General features: G+C 43.1%; 2 protein-coding genes across 5 annotated transcripts in view; both read left to right on the top strand.

Moving 5' to 3' along the window:
- Positions 1–12,886, top strand: part of PTGR2 (prostaglandin reductase 2) — a 40,739-nt gene extending 27,853 nt beyond the window's left edge. The window contains exons 5-10 of the mRNA XM_011981504.1: positions 3,752–3,922; positions 6,204–6,413; positions 7,174–7,295; positions 8,398–8,485; positions 9,595–9,634; positions 11,534–12,886. Coding sequence (XP_011836894.1) covers positions 3,752–3,922; positions 6,204–6,413; positions 7,174–7,295; positions 8,398–8,485; positions 9,595–9,634; positions 11,534–11,610 — 708 coding nt within the window. The 3' untranslated portion in view covers positions 11,611–12,886. The remainder of the gene's footprint in view (positions 1–3,751; positions 3,923–6,203; positions 6,414–7,173; positions 7,296–8,397; positions 8,486–9,594; positions 9,635–11,533) is intronic.
- A 1,384-nt stretch (positions 12,887–14,270) lies between these two features.
- ZNF410 (zinc finger protein 410) overlaps positions 14,271–19,483 on the top strand; it is a 52,913-nt gene continuing 47,700 nt past the window's right edge. For 3 of the 4 annotated variants that reach the window (XM_011981510.1, XM_011981512.1, XM_011981513.1), the window contains exon 1: positions 16,831–17,509. The gene's annotated coding sequence lies outside the window, so the exon portion shown is untranslated. Of the gene's footprint in view, positions 14,329–16,830; positions 17,510–19,483 lie in introns of those variants that run through there. The other variant, XM_011981511.1, reaches the window with a different exon arrangement.

Raw genomic sequence — 19,483 nt, forward strand, 5'->3', positions numbered from 1 at the left:
AACCCAGGAGGCAGAGGTTGCAGTGAGCCTAGATTGCACCATTGTACTCCAGCCTGGCCAACAAGAGCGAAACTCCACATGAAAAAAAAGAAAAGGAAAAAAAAGAAATATGTTTACATTGTGCAGTGGTTATATCATGCTAACATGCTAATTAACATGGATTACATCACATACTTATTGTTTGTGGTGAGAACACTTAGAATCTACCCTCGTGGCAAGTTTCTTTTCTTTTTTTCTTTTCTTTTTTTTTTTTGAGACGGAGTTTCGCTCTCATTGCCCAGACTGGATGGAGTACAGTGGTGCGATCTCAGCTCACTGCAACCTCTGCCTCCCGGTTCAAGTGATTCTTCTACCTCAGCCTCCTGAATAGCTGTACAGGCACCGCCATCATGCCTGGCTAATTTTTGTATTTTTGTAGAGATGGGGTTTCACTATGTTGGCCAGGCTGGTCTTGAACTCCTGACCTCAGGGGATCTGCCCTCCTCAGCCTCCCAAAGTGCTGGGATTACAGGCGTGAGCCACAGTTCCCAGCCAGTGGCAGTTTTGAAGTATACAATACATTGTTATTAACTATAGTCACCATATTGTTTCAGGTCTTATGTTTAAGTCTTGAATGTATTTTGAGTTGATTTTTCTGTATTGTGTGTGATATATTACTTATTATATACTTTTATCATTGGGTAAATTAGTAGAGTGGTTTGACATTATTGGATAAAATTATCTTAATGTTTTCTTTTTCAGCGTTGTAGAATGAATGAAGACACTGGCACTGATTATATAACACCTTGGCAGCTATCTCAAGTCGTTGATGGTGGAGGTATTGGAATTATAGAAGAAAGCAAACACACAAATTTGACTAAAGGCGATTTTGTGACTTCTTTCTATTGGCCCTGGCAAACCAAAGTTATTCTGGATGGAAATAACCTTGAAAAGGTGATATATATATGAACGTATCTGATTTTTTTTTTTCCCTGTGCAATTCTTACTTTGTGCATTTGATATTCAGTTGTGTTTGTAATCAGGGAAAAATAAAAGCATATATTTTCTTTTAGCTAGCTGCCAAAATGCGGAAAGCCTTTGTTCCTTTTCCACTGTTAGCTGTATAGGGAAGTTTAAATTTTCCTTCTGAAGGTTTGATAATTGAGCCTGCCAAAATGAACTGACAGTAAACAGATTAACAGGAGAAAAACCATTTTAATTCATGTATGTGCACTGGAGCCTCACAGAAGAATAGAAGACTCAAAGGAGGGACCAGATGGTTGAAGGTTTTTTGTTGTTGTTGTTTCTTTGCTTGTTTGTTTGTTTTAGAGATGGGGTATCACTGTGTTGCCCCATCTGGTCTCAAACTCCTAGGCTCAAGCAGTCCTCCCACCTTAGCCTCCCAAAGTGCTGAGATTTCAGGTGTGAGCTTGAAGTTCTTATAGCCTAAAGGAATGGGACTTGAGGTTTTTGGGGGAAATGGCAACAAAAAGGGAAAGGGGAGGAATTGCGTGGTAAACAAAGGTTATCTTATTGTAGATAAAGTCTCTCAGGTAATAAAAGTTGTTTCAGAGCAGCTGCCAAAAGAATAGGCAATAGCCTGACTGGGTCTGCTAATGACTTTATTTATGTATTTAGAGACAGCGTCTCACTCTGTCACCCAGGCTGGAGTGATCTTGGCTCACTGCAACCTCTACCTCCTGGGTTCAAGTGATCTTCCCACCTCAGTCTTCCGAGTAGCTGGGATTACAGGTGTGCACCACCACGCCCAGCTAATTTTTTGTATTTTTGGTAGAGACAGGATTTTGCCATGTTGGCCAGGCTGGTCTCAAGCTCCTGACCTCAAGTGATCTGTCCGCCTCAGTCTCCCAAAGTGCTGGGATTACAAGCGTGAGTCACCATGCCCAGCCATTTTTATTAAACTTTGTGTAGAAACAAGAGTCTCACCATATTGCCCAGGCTAGTCTTGAACTCCTGGCCTCAACCGATCCTCCCGCCTCAGCCCCAGAAAGTGCTGGGATTACAGTTGTGAACCACTGTGCCCAGCCTTAATGGTACATTTTAAACATCAGTAATGAGAACTGTTGGAATTTGAGTTGATTTTTTTTCTTTTTTTTTTTAAGACAGTCTTGCTCTGTTGCCCAGGCTGGAGTGCAGTGGCGTGATCTTGGCTCACTGCAACCTCTGCCACCCGGGTTCAAGTGATTCTCCTGCCTCAGCCACACGGGTAGCTGGGATTACAGGCGCCCACCACCACACCCAGCTAATTTTTGTATTTTTAGTAGAGACGGGATTTCAGCATCTTGGCCAGGGTGGTGTTGAACTCCTGACCTTGTGATCCACCCGTCTTGGCCTCCCAAAGTGCTGGGATTACTGGCATGAGCCACCGTACCCAGCCAGAGTTGATTTTTATAGGTACATGTTTATGTTGGAATTGCTCAGAGACTTAAAAATCTTCCAGTGTTGCCAAGTATTTTTCTGTTAAGCATTTCCTTTTTTTTTCCCCCCCATACTTGGGGCATTAACAGAAAGAATATTTTGTCTCTTATGTGGGAATTGTTTTTTTTTTTTTTTTTTTGAGACGGAGTCTTGCTTTGTTGTCCAGGCTGGAGTGCAGTGGCACGATCTCGACTCACTGCAACCTCGACCTCCCAGGTTCAAACAATTCTCTGCCTCAGCCTCCCGAGTAGCTGGGATTTGGGCACCTGCCACCACACCCGGCTAATTTTTTGTATTTTTAGTAGAGATGGGGTTTCACCATTTTGGCCAGGCTGGTCTTGAACTCCTGACTTTGTGATCCATCCACCTCAGCCTCCCTAAGTGCTGGGATTACAGGCGTGAGCCACTGCACCTGGCCTTAAAGTTTCTTTTTAATATAAAGAGAAGTAATATTGTGTTTTACTCTTTACAAATAAAGTATAGAATTTTAGCAAGATTGATGAATGGTTTACTCTTCTATAAACCATATTGGGTTGTTTATTATACTGATGGACTGCCATAACAAAATACTACAGGCTGGGTGGTTTAAACAACAGAGATTTATTTTCTCACAGTTCTGGAAGCTAGAAGTCCAAGATCAGAGTTCTGGAAAATTTGGTTTCTGGGGAGGCCCCTCTTCCTGGATTGCAGATGGCCACCTTCTTGCTGTGTCCTTAGGCAGTCTTTCCTCTGTGGGTGTGCAGAGAGATAGATCTTGTTTTGTTTCTTCTTCTTCTAAGGACACACAAGTCCGTTTTGTTTTTGTTTTTGTTTTTGTTTTTTTTCCTTTGAGATGGAGTCTTACTCTGTCACCCAGGCTGCAGTGCAGTGGCATGATCTCAGCTCACTGCAACCATTGCCTCCTGGGTTCAAGTGATTCTCCTGCCTCAGCCTCCCAAGTAGCTGGAATTACAGGCATACACCACCACGCCTTGCTAATTTTTTGTATTTTTAGTAGAGACGGGGTTTCGCCATGTTGGCTAGGCTGGTCTCAAACTCCTGCTCTCAGGTGATCTGCCTGCCTCAGTCTCCCAAAGTGCTGAGATTACAGATGTGAGCCACCGTACCCGGCCAGGACACAAGTCTTGTTGGACTAGGACCCCACCCTTATGTCCTCATTCAATCCTAAATATCTCCTTTAAGTCCCTGTTTCCAAATAAAGTCACACTGGGGCTTAGGGCTTTACTATATAAATGTTACGGGGACACAATTCAGTCTATAACACATTGTCTCTACTTTGTTGTCTCAAAACAGGAATTCCTAGTATTTTTAAAGAGTATATATTTTATTTTAGGTAGACCCACAACTTGTGAATGGACACCTTTCATATTTTCTTGGAGCTATAGGTATGCCTGGTTTGACTTCCTTGATTGGGATACAAGAAAAAGGTCATATAACTGCTGGATCTAAAAAGACAATGGTTGTCAGTGGTGCTGCAGGTGCCTGTGGATCCGTGGCTGGGCAGGTAAACTTTCTGAGAATTATATGATTTTCTGATTATTTGAGGATTGTTATAATTCATAATTGAAATTCTGGATATATGTATACCATTAAAAATATAAAATTGGATAATTTTTCTTTTCTTTTTTGAGACAGAGTCTCTAGGCTGGAGTGCAGTGGCGCGATCTTGGCTCACTGCAACCTCTGCCTCCTGGGTTCAAGAGATTCTCATGCCTCAGCCTCGAGAGTAGCTGGGACTACAGGTGTGTGCCACCACACCTGGCTAATTTTTGTATTTTTAGTAGAGATGGGGTTTTGCCATGTTGGCCAGGCTGGTCTTGAACTCCTGGCCTCAAGGGATCCATCTGCTTTGGCTCCCAAAGTTCTGGGATTATAGGCGTGAGCTACCAAGCCCAGCCAAAATTGAATAAATTTATAATGGCTTTCACACGTTTCTTGTAGAAATGGGTGTTTTTTTTTTTTTTTTTTTTTTTTACCTACTTAGACTCTCTTAATAACAGTAATAAAAAATGCAGATTTTAGTGTCTTATTCTCTGTTAACCAAAAATAGATGTAGTAAATGCTAAAGCTTTGCTTTCATTATTATAAGGAAGAGAATGATAGAGAAGCTGTTTGGAATTCATGAATTAAAAGTCAAACTCACATTTTAAATTAATATCCTCAAATAAGAAACCACTTATTGAATTCTAGACATGTAAACATTTTGATAGAATTTTATGAAGTCGGCCTGGCACAGTGGCTCACGCCTGCAACCCCAGTGCTTTGGGAGGCCAAGGTGGCAGGATTACTTGAGGACAGGAGCTCAAGACCAGCCTGGGCAACATAGTAAGACTCTTCAGTAAATAAATTAGTCCAGTGTGGCAGCACTCCTGTTGTCCTAACTACTTGAGAGGCTGAGGCAGGAAGAGTACTTGAGCCCAAGAGTTTGAAGCTACAGCGAGCTATGAATATACCACTGTACTCCAGCCTGGGTGACAGAGTGAGACCCTGTTTCTTTGTGAAAAAAAAAAAAAAAAAAAAGAATCTTATAAAAGTACATCCTTTTATAAATAATAGCCTTTATAGATTGAAACCATTGAAAACAAACATTGTGTCTGAGCTGTGATTTTAGTTCGCCACAAGCCTGAAAAATAATGAATTGCATGTGATGCTTTGGGTCTGATTATTCCTTTTATGAAATTAGATTTAAGTTGTGAAATTTTATTTTTTAAATTTAGTTATTCTTTGATTTTATATTTTTCAATGAGTGAAAGCCAAAAATTGTGAGATTTTAACATTTAAACTACAGATGGTCCCCAACTTATGATGGTTCTACTTTACAATGATGCAAAAGCCCTATGCATTCAGTAGAAGCCATACTTTGAATTTTGAATTTTGGTCTTTTCCCAGGCTAGTGATATCAGTATGACACTCTCTCGAGATGCTGGGCAGCAGCAACAAGCTGTAACTCCAGGTCAGCCACTGTATGTGGCTGAACAACTCCGTCAATCATGCCCAGCTGGAGTGGATGTTTATTTTGACAATGACCATGAGGGTAAACAACTGGTACTCTATGGTGTACTGTATTGCCACATGGTTTTGCCCAGCCATAAGTGTTCTGAGCACATTTTAGGTAGGCTAGGCTAAGCTATGATGTTCAGTAGGTTAGGTATATTAAATGCATTTTTTGCTTAGGATATTTTCAACTAACAATGGTTTTGGCTGGGCGCAGTGGCTCACGCCTGTAATCCCAGCACTTTGGGAGGCCGAGGCGGGCGGAGCACGAGGTCAGGAGATCGAGACCATCCTGGATAACACGCTGAAACCCCATCTCTACTAAAAAATGTAAAAAAATTAGCCGGGCATGGTGGCAGGCACCTGTAGTCCCAGCTACTCAAGAGGCTGAAGCAGGAGAATGGTGTGAACCTGGGAGGCAGAGCTGGCAGTGAGCCAAGATCGTGCTACTGCGCTTCAGCCTAGGGGACAGAGCTCCAGCCTGGGGGACAGAGCGAAGATTCCGTCAAAAAAAAAAAAAAAAAAAAAAAGATGGTTTTATTGGGACATATCCCCATCATAAGTTGAGGAACATAAGTCTAACTTTGTTCACTTTTAATAATATTTTTTTTGGGATGACATTGTCTGCCCTCAGTTCTTTTACTTTCAAATTACTCTTCATTAAAAGCAGCGTAATCTAACCTAAATTGTAATGAACACTGTCATATACCTGTAATATCTTGCATACTTGTATATTTTTACATTTAAATGTGACAATATAAAGCCATTTAATCTTCAAATTTCTCCCCTAGATTGGCCATTTGTTAGGTTGTTCCAGAGTGGTGGGGATTTGTGGAACACATGAGAAATGCGTCCTCTTGACCTCAGAACTGGGCTTTGATGCTGCAATTAATTATAAAAAAGAGAATGTGGCAGAACAACTCCGTGAATCATGCCCAGCTGGAGTGGATGTTTATTTTGACAATGTTGGTGGTAACATCAGTGATACAGTGATAAGTCAGGTTGTTTGCTGATTTCTATTACAAATTTGAATACTGCATTTTATATGTTGTGATATCTTTTTACCTAATACTGAGAAAAAAATTTATAAAATTGGAGGGATTATTGTGACTTAATGTGATGATCAGTATTGTATTTAAGTGATACAAAAGAGCTTGCTGATACCTACTTCCGTTTACTTGCAGATTTGTACTATGAACTTCAATTTCAGTTATTTGCTACTAATATTATATTTTTCACTTTTGGTTTATTTTTGTGAAAAATTACAGTTGCATTGTTGAAATAGTGAAGCTCTGACCCCTAACTCACCACTGACCAACTCACAGCTATGGCCCCAGACCTTGTGTAGAGAATGGGTTTCACAGACTGCATGTATTTATGTATATTTACTAACAATATTATAAAATATCAACATGAGTTATTAACACTACATAGTCCTTTGCTGCATCTAAAATTATTTGCAGTTGAGATTATTAAATTATTTAAATCCAAAAAAATACAGTTCTACCACTAATAAGTAGCAACAACAACTAATGTAATTCTTTTGCTGATTACCAAACATTTATTTGCCTCTGTGTTCCTTTGGAATATAATTATTTCTAGCTAGCTCAAATTCTCAAATATCTCTAACAGGTAAATTAAAAAAAAAATTCGAACTAGTTGACAAAAAGGATTAAATAGTTAAGGAGGCTTTCATTATGGCAGCCATAAAATCAGTAAACATAGGAATGGGATATTTTATCATCATTTTTCTTTGTGCAGATGAATGAGAACAGCCATATCATCCTGTGTGGTCAAATTTCTCAGTACAACAAAGATGTGCCTTATCCTCCCCCACTATCCCCTGCTATAGAGGCAATCCAGAAAGAAAGAAACATCACAAGGTGTGTTCTTCCTCTTTGCCCTTATTACCGGTTCATGGGGTTTTAAATATCATAGATGTGTATGAAATCTATTGTTCTTCATAGACACTTTTTCTTTATTAAATAAAACCTTAGGTCGGGTGTGGTGGCTTGCACCTGCAATCCTAGCACTTTGGGATGCTGAGACGGCATCCCAAAGCAAGCAAGGTGGATTGCTTGAGGCCAAGAGTTCAAAACTAGCCTGGCCAACATGGTGAAACCCCATCTCTACTAAAAATACAAAAAATTAGCCGGGCGTGGTCGTGGGCGCCTGTAATCCCAGCTACTTGGGAGGCTGAGGCAGGAGAATCACTTGAACCCGGGAGACGGAGGTTGCAGTGAGCCAAGATCACCTCACGCACTCCATCCAGCCTGGGCAACGAGAACGAAACTCCGTCTCAAAAATAAAGCTTTAAAATACACATTTTTTAAGCCCATTCAATATTTAGGTTTTGGCTAACTAGCTCCCTGAAAACATGCTTACTGGCTTTGACTGGCCTGGGTTAGGTCACACGAGGGTCGAGAAAGGATGTTACCCACAAAGGAAAAAATCACGGTGCTATTAACCAATGGGGTTGTAGATACTGGGCAGACAAAAACTTATTATTTTGACATGCTGTCTCGCTCAGCCGCCCAGGCTGGAGTATAGTGGCACGATCTCAGCTCACTTCTACCACCATCTCCCAGGTTAAAGCGATTCTCCTGTCTCAGCCTCCCAAGTAGCTGGGACTACAGGCACCTGCCATCATGCACAGCTAATTTTTATGTTTTAGTAGAGACGGGGGTTTCACTGTGTTGGCCAGGCTGGTCTTGAACTCCTGACCTCAGGTGATCTGCCCACCTCGGCCTCCGAAAGTGTTAGGATTACAGGCGTGAGCCACTGCGCCTGGCAACAAAAATTATTAATAGAAGTCTTCTACAGTTATACCTGTAACTCTGCATAAAACTGTATCTGACCAGACTCAATGTGATTATGTCCTAATATTTTAAGGATTAACAGATACTAGAATTCTGGAATGGTTTGATCTTGGAATACCACTCCCGTCATATTCTCTGATCATTATCCTTTTCTTCCTCACTGCAGGGAAAGATTTCTGGTGTTAAATTATAAAGACAAATTTGAGCCTGGCATTCTACAGCTGAGTCAGTGGTTTAAAGAAGGAAAGCTAAAGGTAGAACTTCTATTCTTTATCAATATAATTCTTCCTGCTACTTGATATAATTTTGCATTATTTAAATGTACTATAGCAAACATATTAGTTTCATTATAAAAATTCCTACAAAAGAAAAGTATGCTGAATATTATAAATTAACTCTACCTCCCAGGTGAGTATAACCTCCTGATTAACAAACCCTTAACAAACCCTTGTTTGTTATTCCCTTTATCTAAAATTTTTTAGCTTTACTTTCCATAGATTATATCACAAAATCAATAGGTTTTCCCCCAAATGTAAAATTGTTATGTTTATTAATTTAACAAATATTTATGGGATGCTACTATGTGTTAGAAGCTGTGCTTTCTCAAAAATCATGTAAGCACCTCCTGATGCCTTTAGCACCATACTTCTTCCCTGTCCTCCCTGGACATCCTAATGTATGTCTTAGTTGTTGATTGAAAGTCAGGAGTTATTAATCTGGGCTTCAGACATACTGGCCTAGGCTGTTCTTTTTTTTTTTTTTGAGACAGAGTCTCGCTTTGTCACCCAGGTTGTAGTGCAGTGGCGCAATCTCAGCTCACTGCAACCTCCGCCTCCTGGGTTCAAGCGATTCTCCTGCCTCAGCCTCCTGAGTAGCTAGGATTACAGGCATGTGCCACTCGCTCAGCTAATTGTTGCATTTTTAGTAGCGATGGGGTTTCACCATGTTGGCCAGGCTGGTCTCGAACTCCTGACCTCGAGTGATCTGCCCATCTCAGCCTCCCAAAATGCTGGGATTACAGGTGTGAACCACTGCATCCAGACTGGCCTAGGCTATTCTTGAAACCTGCAAATGATAGGCAAAGTTGTACCTTTGTATGCTTCTGTACTTTTCTTTTTCTGTTTTAGAGTGTATAGCTTGTAATCTGTTACTAATTGAAGAGATTAAACAACGGGAAAATGGGATATTACTTTAAAAAAACCAATTGATAGGAAGCTTTTCTGGACTGCCTACATGAAATAAAGAGTATCTATTTTTAGACAGAAGGTGCTAAATAGTATTGCTGCCTTTTGTAAGTATGGAAACTATTATATAGAAACATTGAAGTTTAAAGACTATTAAATCTACCTATTTTGATTTACAGATTAAGGAGACGGTGATAAATGGGTTGGAAAACATGGGAGGTAAGATGAATGTAGACTTATTTATTATATACCTGTGCTCAGCACACAAAGATAAAGTCTTTTTGTTTTTTTTTGAGACGGAGTCTTGCCCTGTTGCCCAGGCTGGAAACAGTGCAGTGGCGCGATCTCAGCTCACTGCAAGCTCCGTCTCCCAGGCTGATGCCATTCTCTTGCCTCAGCTCCCAAGTAGCAGGGACTACAGGTGCCCATCACCACGCCGGGCTAATTTTTTGTATTTTTAGTAGAGACGGGGTTTCACTGTCATAGCCAGGATGGTCCCAATCTCCTGACCTCGTGATCTGCCCGCCTCAGCCTCCCAAAGTGCTGGAATTACAGGTGTGAGCCACCATGCCTGGCCCTTTTTTTTTTTTTTTTTTTTTTGAGATGGATTCTTGCTCTATCTCCCAGGCTAGAGTGCAGTGGTGTGATCTTGGCTCACTGCAACCTCCACCTCCCGAGATCAAGCAATTCTCCTGCCTCAGTCTACCAAGTAGCTGGAACCACAGGCGTGCACTAGCATGCCTGGCTAATTTTTGTATTTTTAGTAGAGACAGGGTTTCAACATATTGGCCAGGCTGGTCTTGAACTCCTGAACTAAAGTGATTTGCCTGTCTCAGCCTCTCAAAGTGCTGGGATTACAGGTGTGACCCACCCCACAGGCCAAAGTCTTTTATCTTTTTATCTTTTAATGCTACCTCTCTGGCCTCCCCTTCCCTGCCCTTCCTTCCCCTTACCTCCCCCTTTTTTTTAAGAGAGGATCTTGCTCTGTTGCCCAGGCTGGAGTGCAGTAGCATGATCATAGCTAACTATAACTTATGAACCCATGGGCTCAAGCAATCCTCTTACCAGAGTAGCTGGGACTACAATTACCTGCCACTATGCCCAGCCTTTTTTTTTTCTTTTTTTTTTTTAAATTTTCCATAGAAACAGGGTCTCAGTATATTGTCCAGGCAACTCCTGACCTCAAATGATCCTCCTGCCTCAGCCTCCCAAAGTGCTGGAATTTACAGGTGGGAATGCCTGGCCCTTTTTTTAATTTTTGAGGTAGGGCCATGCTCTGTCACCCAGGCTGGAGTGCAGTGGTGCGATCATGGTTCACTGCAGCCTCTCCCTCCCAGGCTCAGATGATGCTTCCACCTTAGCCCCCGGAGTAGCTGGGACTACAGGCACACACCACCACTCCCAGCTGATTTTTTATTTTTAGTAGAGATAGGGTGTCATCATGTTGGTCAGGCTGGTCTCAAACTCCTGACCTCAAGTGATCCGCCCACCTTGGCCTCCCAAAGTGCTGGGATAACAGTTGCGAGGCCCCATGCCTGGCCTTCAACTGACATTTTATTCCCATATTTTTTTTGCCTCTAGTCTTCAGATACTGTAAACAATGAACATTCATGTACATACCAATTAGATGCCAATTAAATATTTTCAGTATAGGCAAAACTTTTTTTTAAGATGTTAATTGGGTTTGTGTATAACTTTTTACTTGAGATTTCTTTTTTTGAGACGGAGTCTTGCTCTGTCACCCAGGCTGGAGTGCAGTGGCCGGATCTCAGCTCACTGCAAGCTCCGCCTCCCAGGTTTACACCATTCTCCTGCCTCAGCCTCCCAAGTAGCTGGGACTACAGGCGCCCGCCACCTTGCCCCGCTAGTTTTTTTTTGTATTTTTTAGTAGATACGGGGTTTCACCGTGTTAGCCAGGATGGTCTCGATCTCCTGACCTCGTGATCCGCCCGTCTCGGCCTCCCAAAGTGCTGGGATTACATTCATGACAATTTTCTATGCTTAATATTGAAAATCACTGAAAAGGTTATTGAAGATAATTTTTTGTGTTGTACCTTTTGGAAACAAGTATGATAGTGACATTTACCTTTTCAGATAATCTACTTTCTCTTTTTCCAGCTGCATTCCAGTCCATGATGACAGGAGGTAACATTGGAAAGCAGATAGTTTGCATTTCAGAAGAAATCTCTTTGTAATCGCTGTAAATGTCTTCAAGGCAATCATAGATTTCTTTTCCATTTTGCATATTTTCAAAGATACATTAAAAAATGCTTAGAATATACATAGCTCTCGATTTAAATGTGATCATAGGTGTTATTTTTAGTTGCATAGGGGATTTGATACAACCATTAATGGATCACACACAATAGGTTTTTAATAGTAACTTTTAGTAATTACTTTTATTAATTTAAAAGAATGCTTGAGAGGCACTTCGTAAAGATTTGTTAAACTGGAAAAGTTTTACATGATCTGATACAACCATTAATGAATCATACACAATAGGTTTTTAAAAATAATAACTTTTATTACTTTAAAATAGAATGCTTAAAATAGAATACTTGAGAGGCACTTAGTAAAGATTTGTTGAACTGGAAATGTTTTACATGATTCTTAAACTGAAACTTGATGTAAAAATAGAATTGAGATGGCCTTTTTTTCACATTGTAGACAGAAAAGAGACTTAATGGTATGATGTGTACATAGGGACTAGGGGCAGGACTGGGAGGTTTCAGAGCTTGTGTAACAGTTTTTGGGATAGGAGACCAGCGGCTTTGGGTTGGGATTAGTATGGGAAGATAAATAACTTAGGTTGGTTAAGTTGACAAGATTTACTCCAGAGGATGATCTCTTTGCATTTGCCAAATAATTTACTGTATAGCCTAAAAACTCAATATATATTGAGAAAAGTGTATGTTTATTTTAGGTTAGCAGGCACATACTGTCAAATAGTTGTAAAGATTGAGAGGGCAAACAGATGTAAACATCAGTTGGAGTTTTAGGTGATTAAAAGATTGACGGCCGGGCCTGATGTCTCAAGCCTGTAATCCTAGCACTTTGGGAGGCAGAGACGGGCAGATCACTTGAGGTCAGGAGTTCGAGACCAGCCTGGCCAACACAGTGAAACCCCCTCTCTCTAATACAAAAATTAGCAGGGCATGGTGGTGGGTGCCTGTAATTCCGGCTACTCAAGAGGCTGCGGGTGGAGAATCATTTGAACCTGGGAGGGGGAGGTTGCAGTGAGCTGAAATCGCACCATTGCACCCTAGCCTGGGCGACAAGAGTGAAATTCCGTCTCAAAAAACAAAAACAGATTGACAATAAAGACAGCTTCAGAAAATGACAGGACTGAGCAAATTAGCAAATGTTTGTAAACATGAATGTTCAGGAACTGCTGATGTACCTCAAGAGTTTGTTTTATTAATTGTACTCAACCCTCACAGAACAGTAAAACTGAAGATTATTGTTTCTGAATGTTTTGGCTTATGATCGTCTGTCTACACACTGCCAATACAGTTTTGTATGCAACATTTGTAATAAGTAGATCAAATTGTGTTGGTAATCAGCCTCTCCAGTTTACTTGAGTGGCTCTTTCTTGTTACTTTTCCTGGACCATTTCATCTCCTGAGGGGGTTTCACCTTTTCTTTGTATGTTGCTAACTCCCAAATCTCCATCTGTATTTCTCACCTCTTTCTTGAGCACTGGACCTTTACCTCCAAGTAAATATCCTCAACTCTGGATTGGCACCTTATACTCTGCTTTTTCTTTTTTTCCTTTTTTGTCTCGCTCTGCCGCCGCCCAGGCTGGAGTGCGGTGGCACGATCTCGGCTCACTGCAAACTCCGCCTCCCGGGGTCAAGCGATTCTTCTGCCTCAGCCTCCAGAGTAGCTAGGATTACAGACGCGTGCCACCACGCCCGGCTAATTTTTGTATCTTTAGTAGAGACGGGGTTTCACTGAGTTAGGATGGTCTCTATCTCCTGACCTCGTGATCCGCCCGCCTTAGCCTCCCAAAGTGCTGGAATTACAGGCGTGAGCCACCGAGTCCGGCCTACTCTGCTTTTCTAAAGTGGAATGATCTTCCTCTGAAACGTTTCTCCTTTATTTTAAATCACCATTAGTAATTTGTGTACCCAAACCTGTCATCGAGGCTTATCTTTAACCTTGAAAATCCCTTTTTAAAGATAACTCCTTTAATTCCCCACATTAGTTGAGTCTCATTCTTCCGCACGCAAATATTTAAAAGTAAGTAATTTCAAGAAGTCAGTCAAACTCACAAAGCTTTAACAAGGTGGCATCTAGCTTGGAAGTCAAGTGTTCAAGGCCGCAGTCGGGACATCCAAGAGCTCTTTACATCCTAATTACAACACCGAACCCAGACTCACTGTATACCCCGTCCCGTATATAATGCAAAACTTGATTCTGCAAGTTCCTTTCTCAGGCGGTGAAACTTCGAGGTCCTCTCCATGGAAACCTCTGATAAATGTTTAAGCAGTGATCCTTTCTCGTTTGCCTCCATTGCAACGCCTCAGCTGATGGGAAAAACTACTCCCTCCGCTACTGGGGGGTGGCAGTGACGTCAACGAATTAGCTGACCTGTTTTTTCGGGCTTCGCGGACCTAGGAGTCCCGAAGGCCGAGAGTGAGTGACTGGGAGCGGGGAGGCTGCGGCTCCTCCTGTCCGGGGCGGAGCCCTGCGTCGCAGGCCTGGGCAGTACCCGCCAGCAGCCTTGACGTCTGGGTCTCGAGCGGCGCTGCAGCCACCCAGCCCTGAGGCGAGCGAGTGGGTGTGTGCGTGGGGGGTCGGCCAAACTTCCTGTCCCGCGCTCGAGCTGCTTCCGGCGGGAGCCGGAAGACGCTGTGTGTGGACGGAATTCGGGACCGACAGACGGCCGGCCGGCTGCCCAGAACTGGAAGGTGAGCTCCGAGGTGGGCCTGGCCACACCAACTCGGCTAGGTAGTAACCCAGAGGGCGGGGGCCAGTACCGGCTACTTGGGGCCTGGGGCCGAGTTCACCCCGAGAGAGGAAACCGCCCTCCTTGGGCATCCCTCCAGGATCTGGCGGGCCTGGGAGCGGCCAGTCTGAAGCCCTGCGGCTTTGGCCCTTCCCCTCGCAGGTTTTTAGGGGCGATATTCCTATTCCTTTGCTTGGTTTTGGGGACAGGAATGGAGGAACAGACTGTCCTGAGAAAGCCGGAGTCAGCGAGTCCCCAGGGCGGGGGCTCTTGGACTGCACCCGCAGCCGGGGCCTGCCCGCGGACCTTGGGGCCTTATTACTAAGGCCTTTGTGGTGTGGGGTAGAGGATGCCAGGAGGCCTTGCCCTGAATGTTTCGGTCCATAGCTACCCTCTCCTTTCATACCACTTACTTTCTGCGTCTGGAAAAGGGACAGCTGCCTACTTGACTGGGCTGGGTCGCCCGTTTCACCTTTGCCTGTCAGTTAGGGGGGTAGGGGAGAGTGTATGAATTGTGTTTACGGCCTTTATACATTTCGTGTCGAATTTATTTTCTGAAATTTCTCAAGATAATCCAATTTATTAAAGTTTATCCCACTTGCTCATGAGGCTCAGAAATGCATTTAGGCACCATTTGGAAGTTAAATATTAAGTTGGGACTTAAGAATTAGTACTTAGGTTGGCACGAAGATCAACGCAGCATCTTTGCAGTAAATAAAAGAAACATTTGGAAATAAAGTCGGGCATTTTGTTAGGGGGTGAGAAATTGCACTTGTTTTTTTCTTAGTGTGGTGCAGAGTAAAAGACAACTAAAGTAGCAGTCAGAAGTTTTAAGTTCTAGTTTTTTACGTTTTGCATCTAATTTTTGGCAAGTTGCTGAATCTCTAGCTCTGGGGAGTTTTTCTGTATAAACGAAAGGGTTTACCGTTAGGGTTATGAGAATTATTCTGAGGCACTGAACTTTGAATAGAAGTGACATAAGCATTTCTTTGTTTTGGAAAGGTAACTTGAATGGCTGCCTAAAGGATGCATTGGAAAGAGGAATTTTAAAGGCGGGGTGACCAGTTAGAAGCCTGTTTTAGTAGTATAGTAGAAAGTTACTGAGAGACGCAAACAGGGCTTTACAGTAGGGAATAGAGAACATTCTGGGAACAGAGAATCACGGGAATTATTTAAAAATGGAGAAAGAGATTTAAAGACCTAGAATTTGCAGCTGAGTGGGAGGAAGATTGGGCGATCATTGAAATAGATAATACAAGAAGAACAGGTTTGGTAAGGAAGATAATAATCTGAATTTTGGACATTGTTAGGTTTGAGATGCTGTTGAATGTACATACATGTGGAGATACCTAGCACACATCTAGATGTGTATAAGAGACAGGGGCATGGTGGTGGGTGCCTGTAATTCCGGCTACTCAAGAGGCTGCGGGTGGAGAATCATTTGAACCTGGGAGGGGGAGGTTGCAGTGAGCTGAAATCGCACCATTGCACCCTAGCCTGGGCGACAAGAGTGAAATTCCGTCTCAAAAAACAAAAACAGATTGACAATAAAGACAGCTTCAGAAAATGACAGGACTGAGCAAATTAGCAAATGTTTGTAAACATGAATGTTCAGGAACTGCTGATGTACCTCAAGAGTTTGTTTTATTAATTGTACTCAACCCTCACAGAACAGTAAAACTGAAGATTATTGTTTCTGAATGTTTTGGCTTATGATCGTCTGTCTACACACTGCCAATACAGTTTTGTATGCAACATTTGTAATAAGTAGATCAAATTGTGTTGGTAATCAGCCTCTCCAGTTTACTTGAGTGGCTCTTTCTTGTTACTTTTCCTGGACCATTTCATCTCCTGAGGGGGTTTCACCTTTTCTTTGTATGTTGCTAACTCCCAAATCTCCATCTGTATTTCTCACCTCTTTCTTGAGCACTGGACCTTTACCTCCAAGTAAATATCCTCAACTCTGGATTGGCACCTTATACTCTGCTTTTTCTTTTTTTCCTTTTTTGTCTCGCTCTGCCGCCGCCCAGGCTGGAGTGCGGTGGCACGATCTCGGCTCACTGCAAACTCCGCCTCCCGGGGTCAAGCGATTCTTCTGCCTCAGCCTCCAGAGTAGCTAGGATTACAGACGCGTGCCACCACGCCCGGCTAATTTTTGTATCTTTAGTAGAGACGGGGTTTCACTGAGTTAGGATGGTCTCTATCTCCTGACCTCGTGATCCGCCCGCCTTAGCCTCCCAAAGTGCTGGAATTACAGGCGTGAGCCACCGAGTCCGGCCTACTCTGCTTTTCTAAAGTGGAATGATCTTCCTCTGAAACGTTTCTCCTTTATTTTAAATCACCATTAGTAATTTGTGTACCCAAACCTGTCATCGAGGCTTATCTTTAACCTTGAAAATCCCTTTTTAAAGATAACTCCTTTAATTCCCCACATTAGTTGAGTCTCATTCTTCCGCACGCAAATATTTAAAAGTAAGTAATTTCAAGAAGTCAGTCAAACTCACAAAGCTTTAACAAGGTGGCATCTAGCTTGGAAGTCAAGTGTTCAAGGCCGCAGTCGGGACATCCAAGAGCTCTTTACATCCTAATTACAACACCGAACCCAGACTCACTGTATACCCCGTCCCGTATATAATGCAAAACTTGATTCTGCAAGTTCCTTTCTCAGGCGGTGAAACTTCGAGGTCCTCTCCATGGAAACCTCTGATAAATGTTTAAGCAGTGATCCTTTCTCGTTTGCCTCCATTGCAACGCCTCAGCTGATGGGAAAAACTACTCCCTCCGCTACTGGGGGGTGGCAGTGACGTCAACGAATTAGCTGACCTGTTTTTTCGGGCTTCGCGGACCTAGGAGTCCCGAAGGCCGAGAGTGAGTGACTGGGAGCGGGGAGGCTGCGGCTCCTCCTGTCCGGGGCGGAGCCCTGCGTCGCAGGCCTGGGCAGTACCCGCCAGCAGCCTTGACGTCTGGGTCTCGAGCGGCGCTGCAGCCACCCAGCCCTGAGGCGAGCGAGTGGGTGTGTGCGTGGGGGGTCGGCCAAACTTCCTGTCCCGCGCTCGAGCTGCTTCCGGCGGGAGCCGGAAGACGCTGTGTGTGGACGGAATTCGGGACCGACAGACGGCCGGCCGGCTGCCCAGAACTGGAAGGTGAGCTCCGAGGTGGGCCTGGCCACACCAACTCGGCTAGGTAGTAACCCAGAGGGCGGGGGCCAGTACCGGCTACTTGGGGCCTGGGGCCGAGTTCACCCCGAGAGAGGAAACCGCCCTCCTTGGGCATCCCTCCAGGATCTGGCGGGCCTGGGAGCGGCCAGTCTGAAGCCCTGCGGCTTTGGCCCTTCCCCTCGCAGGTTTTTAGGGGCGATATTCCTATTCCTTTGCTTGGTTTTGGGGACAGGAATGGAGGAACAGACTGTCCTGAGAAAGCCGGAGTCAGCGAGTCCCCAGGGCGGGGGCTCTTGGACTGCACCCGCAGCCGGGGCCTGCCCGCGGACCTTGGGGCCTTATTACTAAGGCCTTTGTGGTGTGGGGTAGAGGATGCCAGGAGGCCTTGCCCTGAATGTTTCGGTCCATAGCTACCCTCTCCTTTCATACCACTTACTTTCTGCGTCTGGAAAAGGGACAGCTGCCTACTTGACTGGGCTGGGTCGCCCGTTTCACCTTTGCCTGTCAGTTAGGGGGGTAGGGGAGAGTGTATGAATTGTGTTTACGCCCTTTATACATTTCGTGTCGAATTTATTTTCTGAAATTTCTCAAGATAATCCAATTTATTAAAGTTTATCCCACTTGCTCATGAGGCTCAGAAATGCATTTAGGCACCATTTGGAAGTTAAATATTAAGTTGGGACTTAAGAATTAGTACTTAGGTTGGCACGAAGATCAACGCAGCATCTTTGCAGTAAATAAAAGAAACATTTGGAAATAAAGTCGGGCATTTTGTTAGGGGGTGAGAAATTGCACTTGTTTTTTTCTTAGTGTGGTGCAGAGTAAAAGACAACTAAAGTAGCAGTCAGAAGTTTTAAGTTCTAGTTTTTTACGTTTTGCATCTAATTTTTGGCAAGTTGCTGAATCTCTAGCTCTGGGGAGTTTTTCTGTATAAACGAAAGGGTTTACCGTTAGGGTTATGAGAATTATTCTGAGGCACTGAACTTTGAATAGAAGTGACATAAGCATTTCTTTGTTTTGGAAAGGTAACTTGAATGGCTGCCTAAAGGATGCATTGGAAAGAGGAATTTTAAAGGCGGGGTGACCAGTTAGAAGCCTGTTTTAGTAGTATAGTAGAAAGTTACTGAGAGACGCAAACAGGGCTTTACAGTAGGGAATAGAGAACATTCTGGGAACAGAGAATCACGGGAATTATTTAAAAATGGAGAAAGAGATTTAAAGACCTAGAATTTGCAGCTGAGTGGGAGGAAGATTGGGCGATCATTGAAATAGATAATACAAGAAGAACAGGTTTGGTAAGGAAGATAATAATCTGAATTTTGGACATTGTTAGGTTTGAGATGCTGTTGAATGTACATACATGTGGAGATACCTAGCAAGTAGTTAGAAATGAAGGTTTGGAGTTCAGCAGAGATGACTAGAGAAAAATGTGGGTATCATTTGTAGTGTCATTCATTCATTATACAAATATTTAGTAGCCACCAGTTGCTTACTGGGAAGCTTGTATGGAAGCCCTTTAAGCTCATAATAAACACATTAGAAGTGGGAAGTGACTGTTAATGGGCACAGGGTTTCCTTGTGAGGTGATGAAATGTTGTAAAATTGATTGTGCTTGTACAACTCTGAGTAAACTAAAGACATTTTAATTGTACTCTTTAAATGAGTCAATAGTATGGTATGTGAACAATATCTTAATGAAACTAATTTTTAAAAAAGATTTACATTGCAGTTTTGGAAATCTGTTGAGTAAGGAATTGGGAATAGGAATGTTTAATTGCATATTTGCTGTTACACCTGTAGCGAATTAGTACGTTGCTCTGTTAAAGATGAGATCCCCACAGTACACTTGATAAGATACTGAGTGCTGGCCGGACGCGGTGGCTCAAGCCTGTAATCCCAGCACTTTGGGAGGCCGAGACGGGCGGATCACGAGGTCAGGAGATCGAGACCATCCTGGCT

Source organism: Mandrillus leucophaeus, unplaced genomic scaffold (assembly GCF_000951045.1).
Source record: "Mandrillus leucophaeus isolate KB7577 unplaced genomic scaffold, Mleu.le_1.0 Scaffold228, whole genome shotgun sequence".
NCBI classification, from domain to species: domain Eukaryota; kingdom Metazoa; phylum Chordata; class Mammalia; order Primates; family Cercopithecidae; genus Mandrillus; species Mandrillus leucophaeus.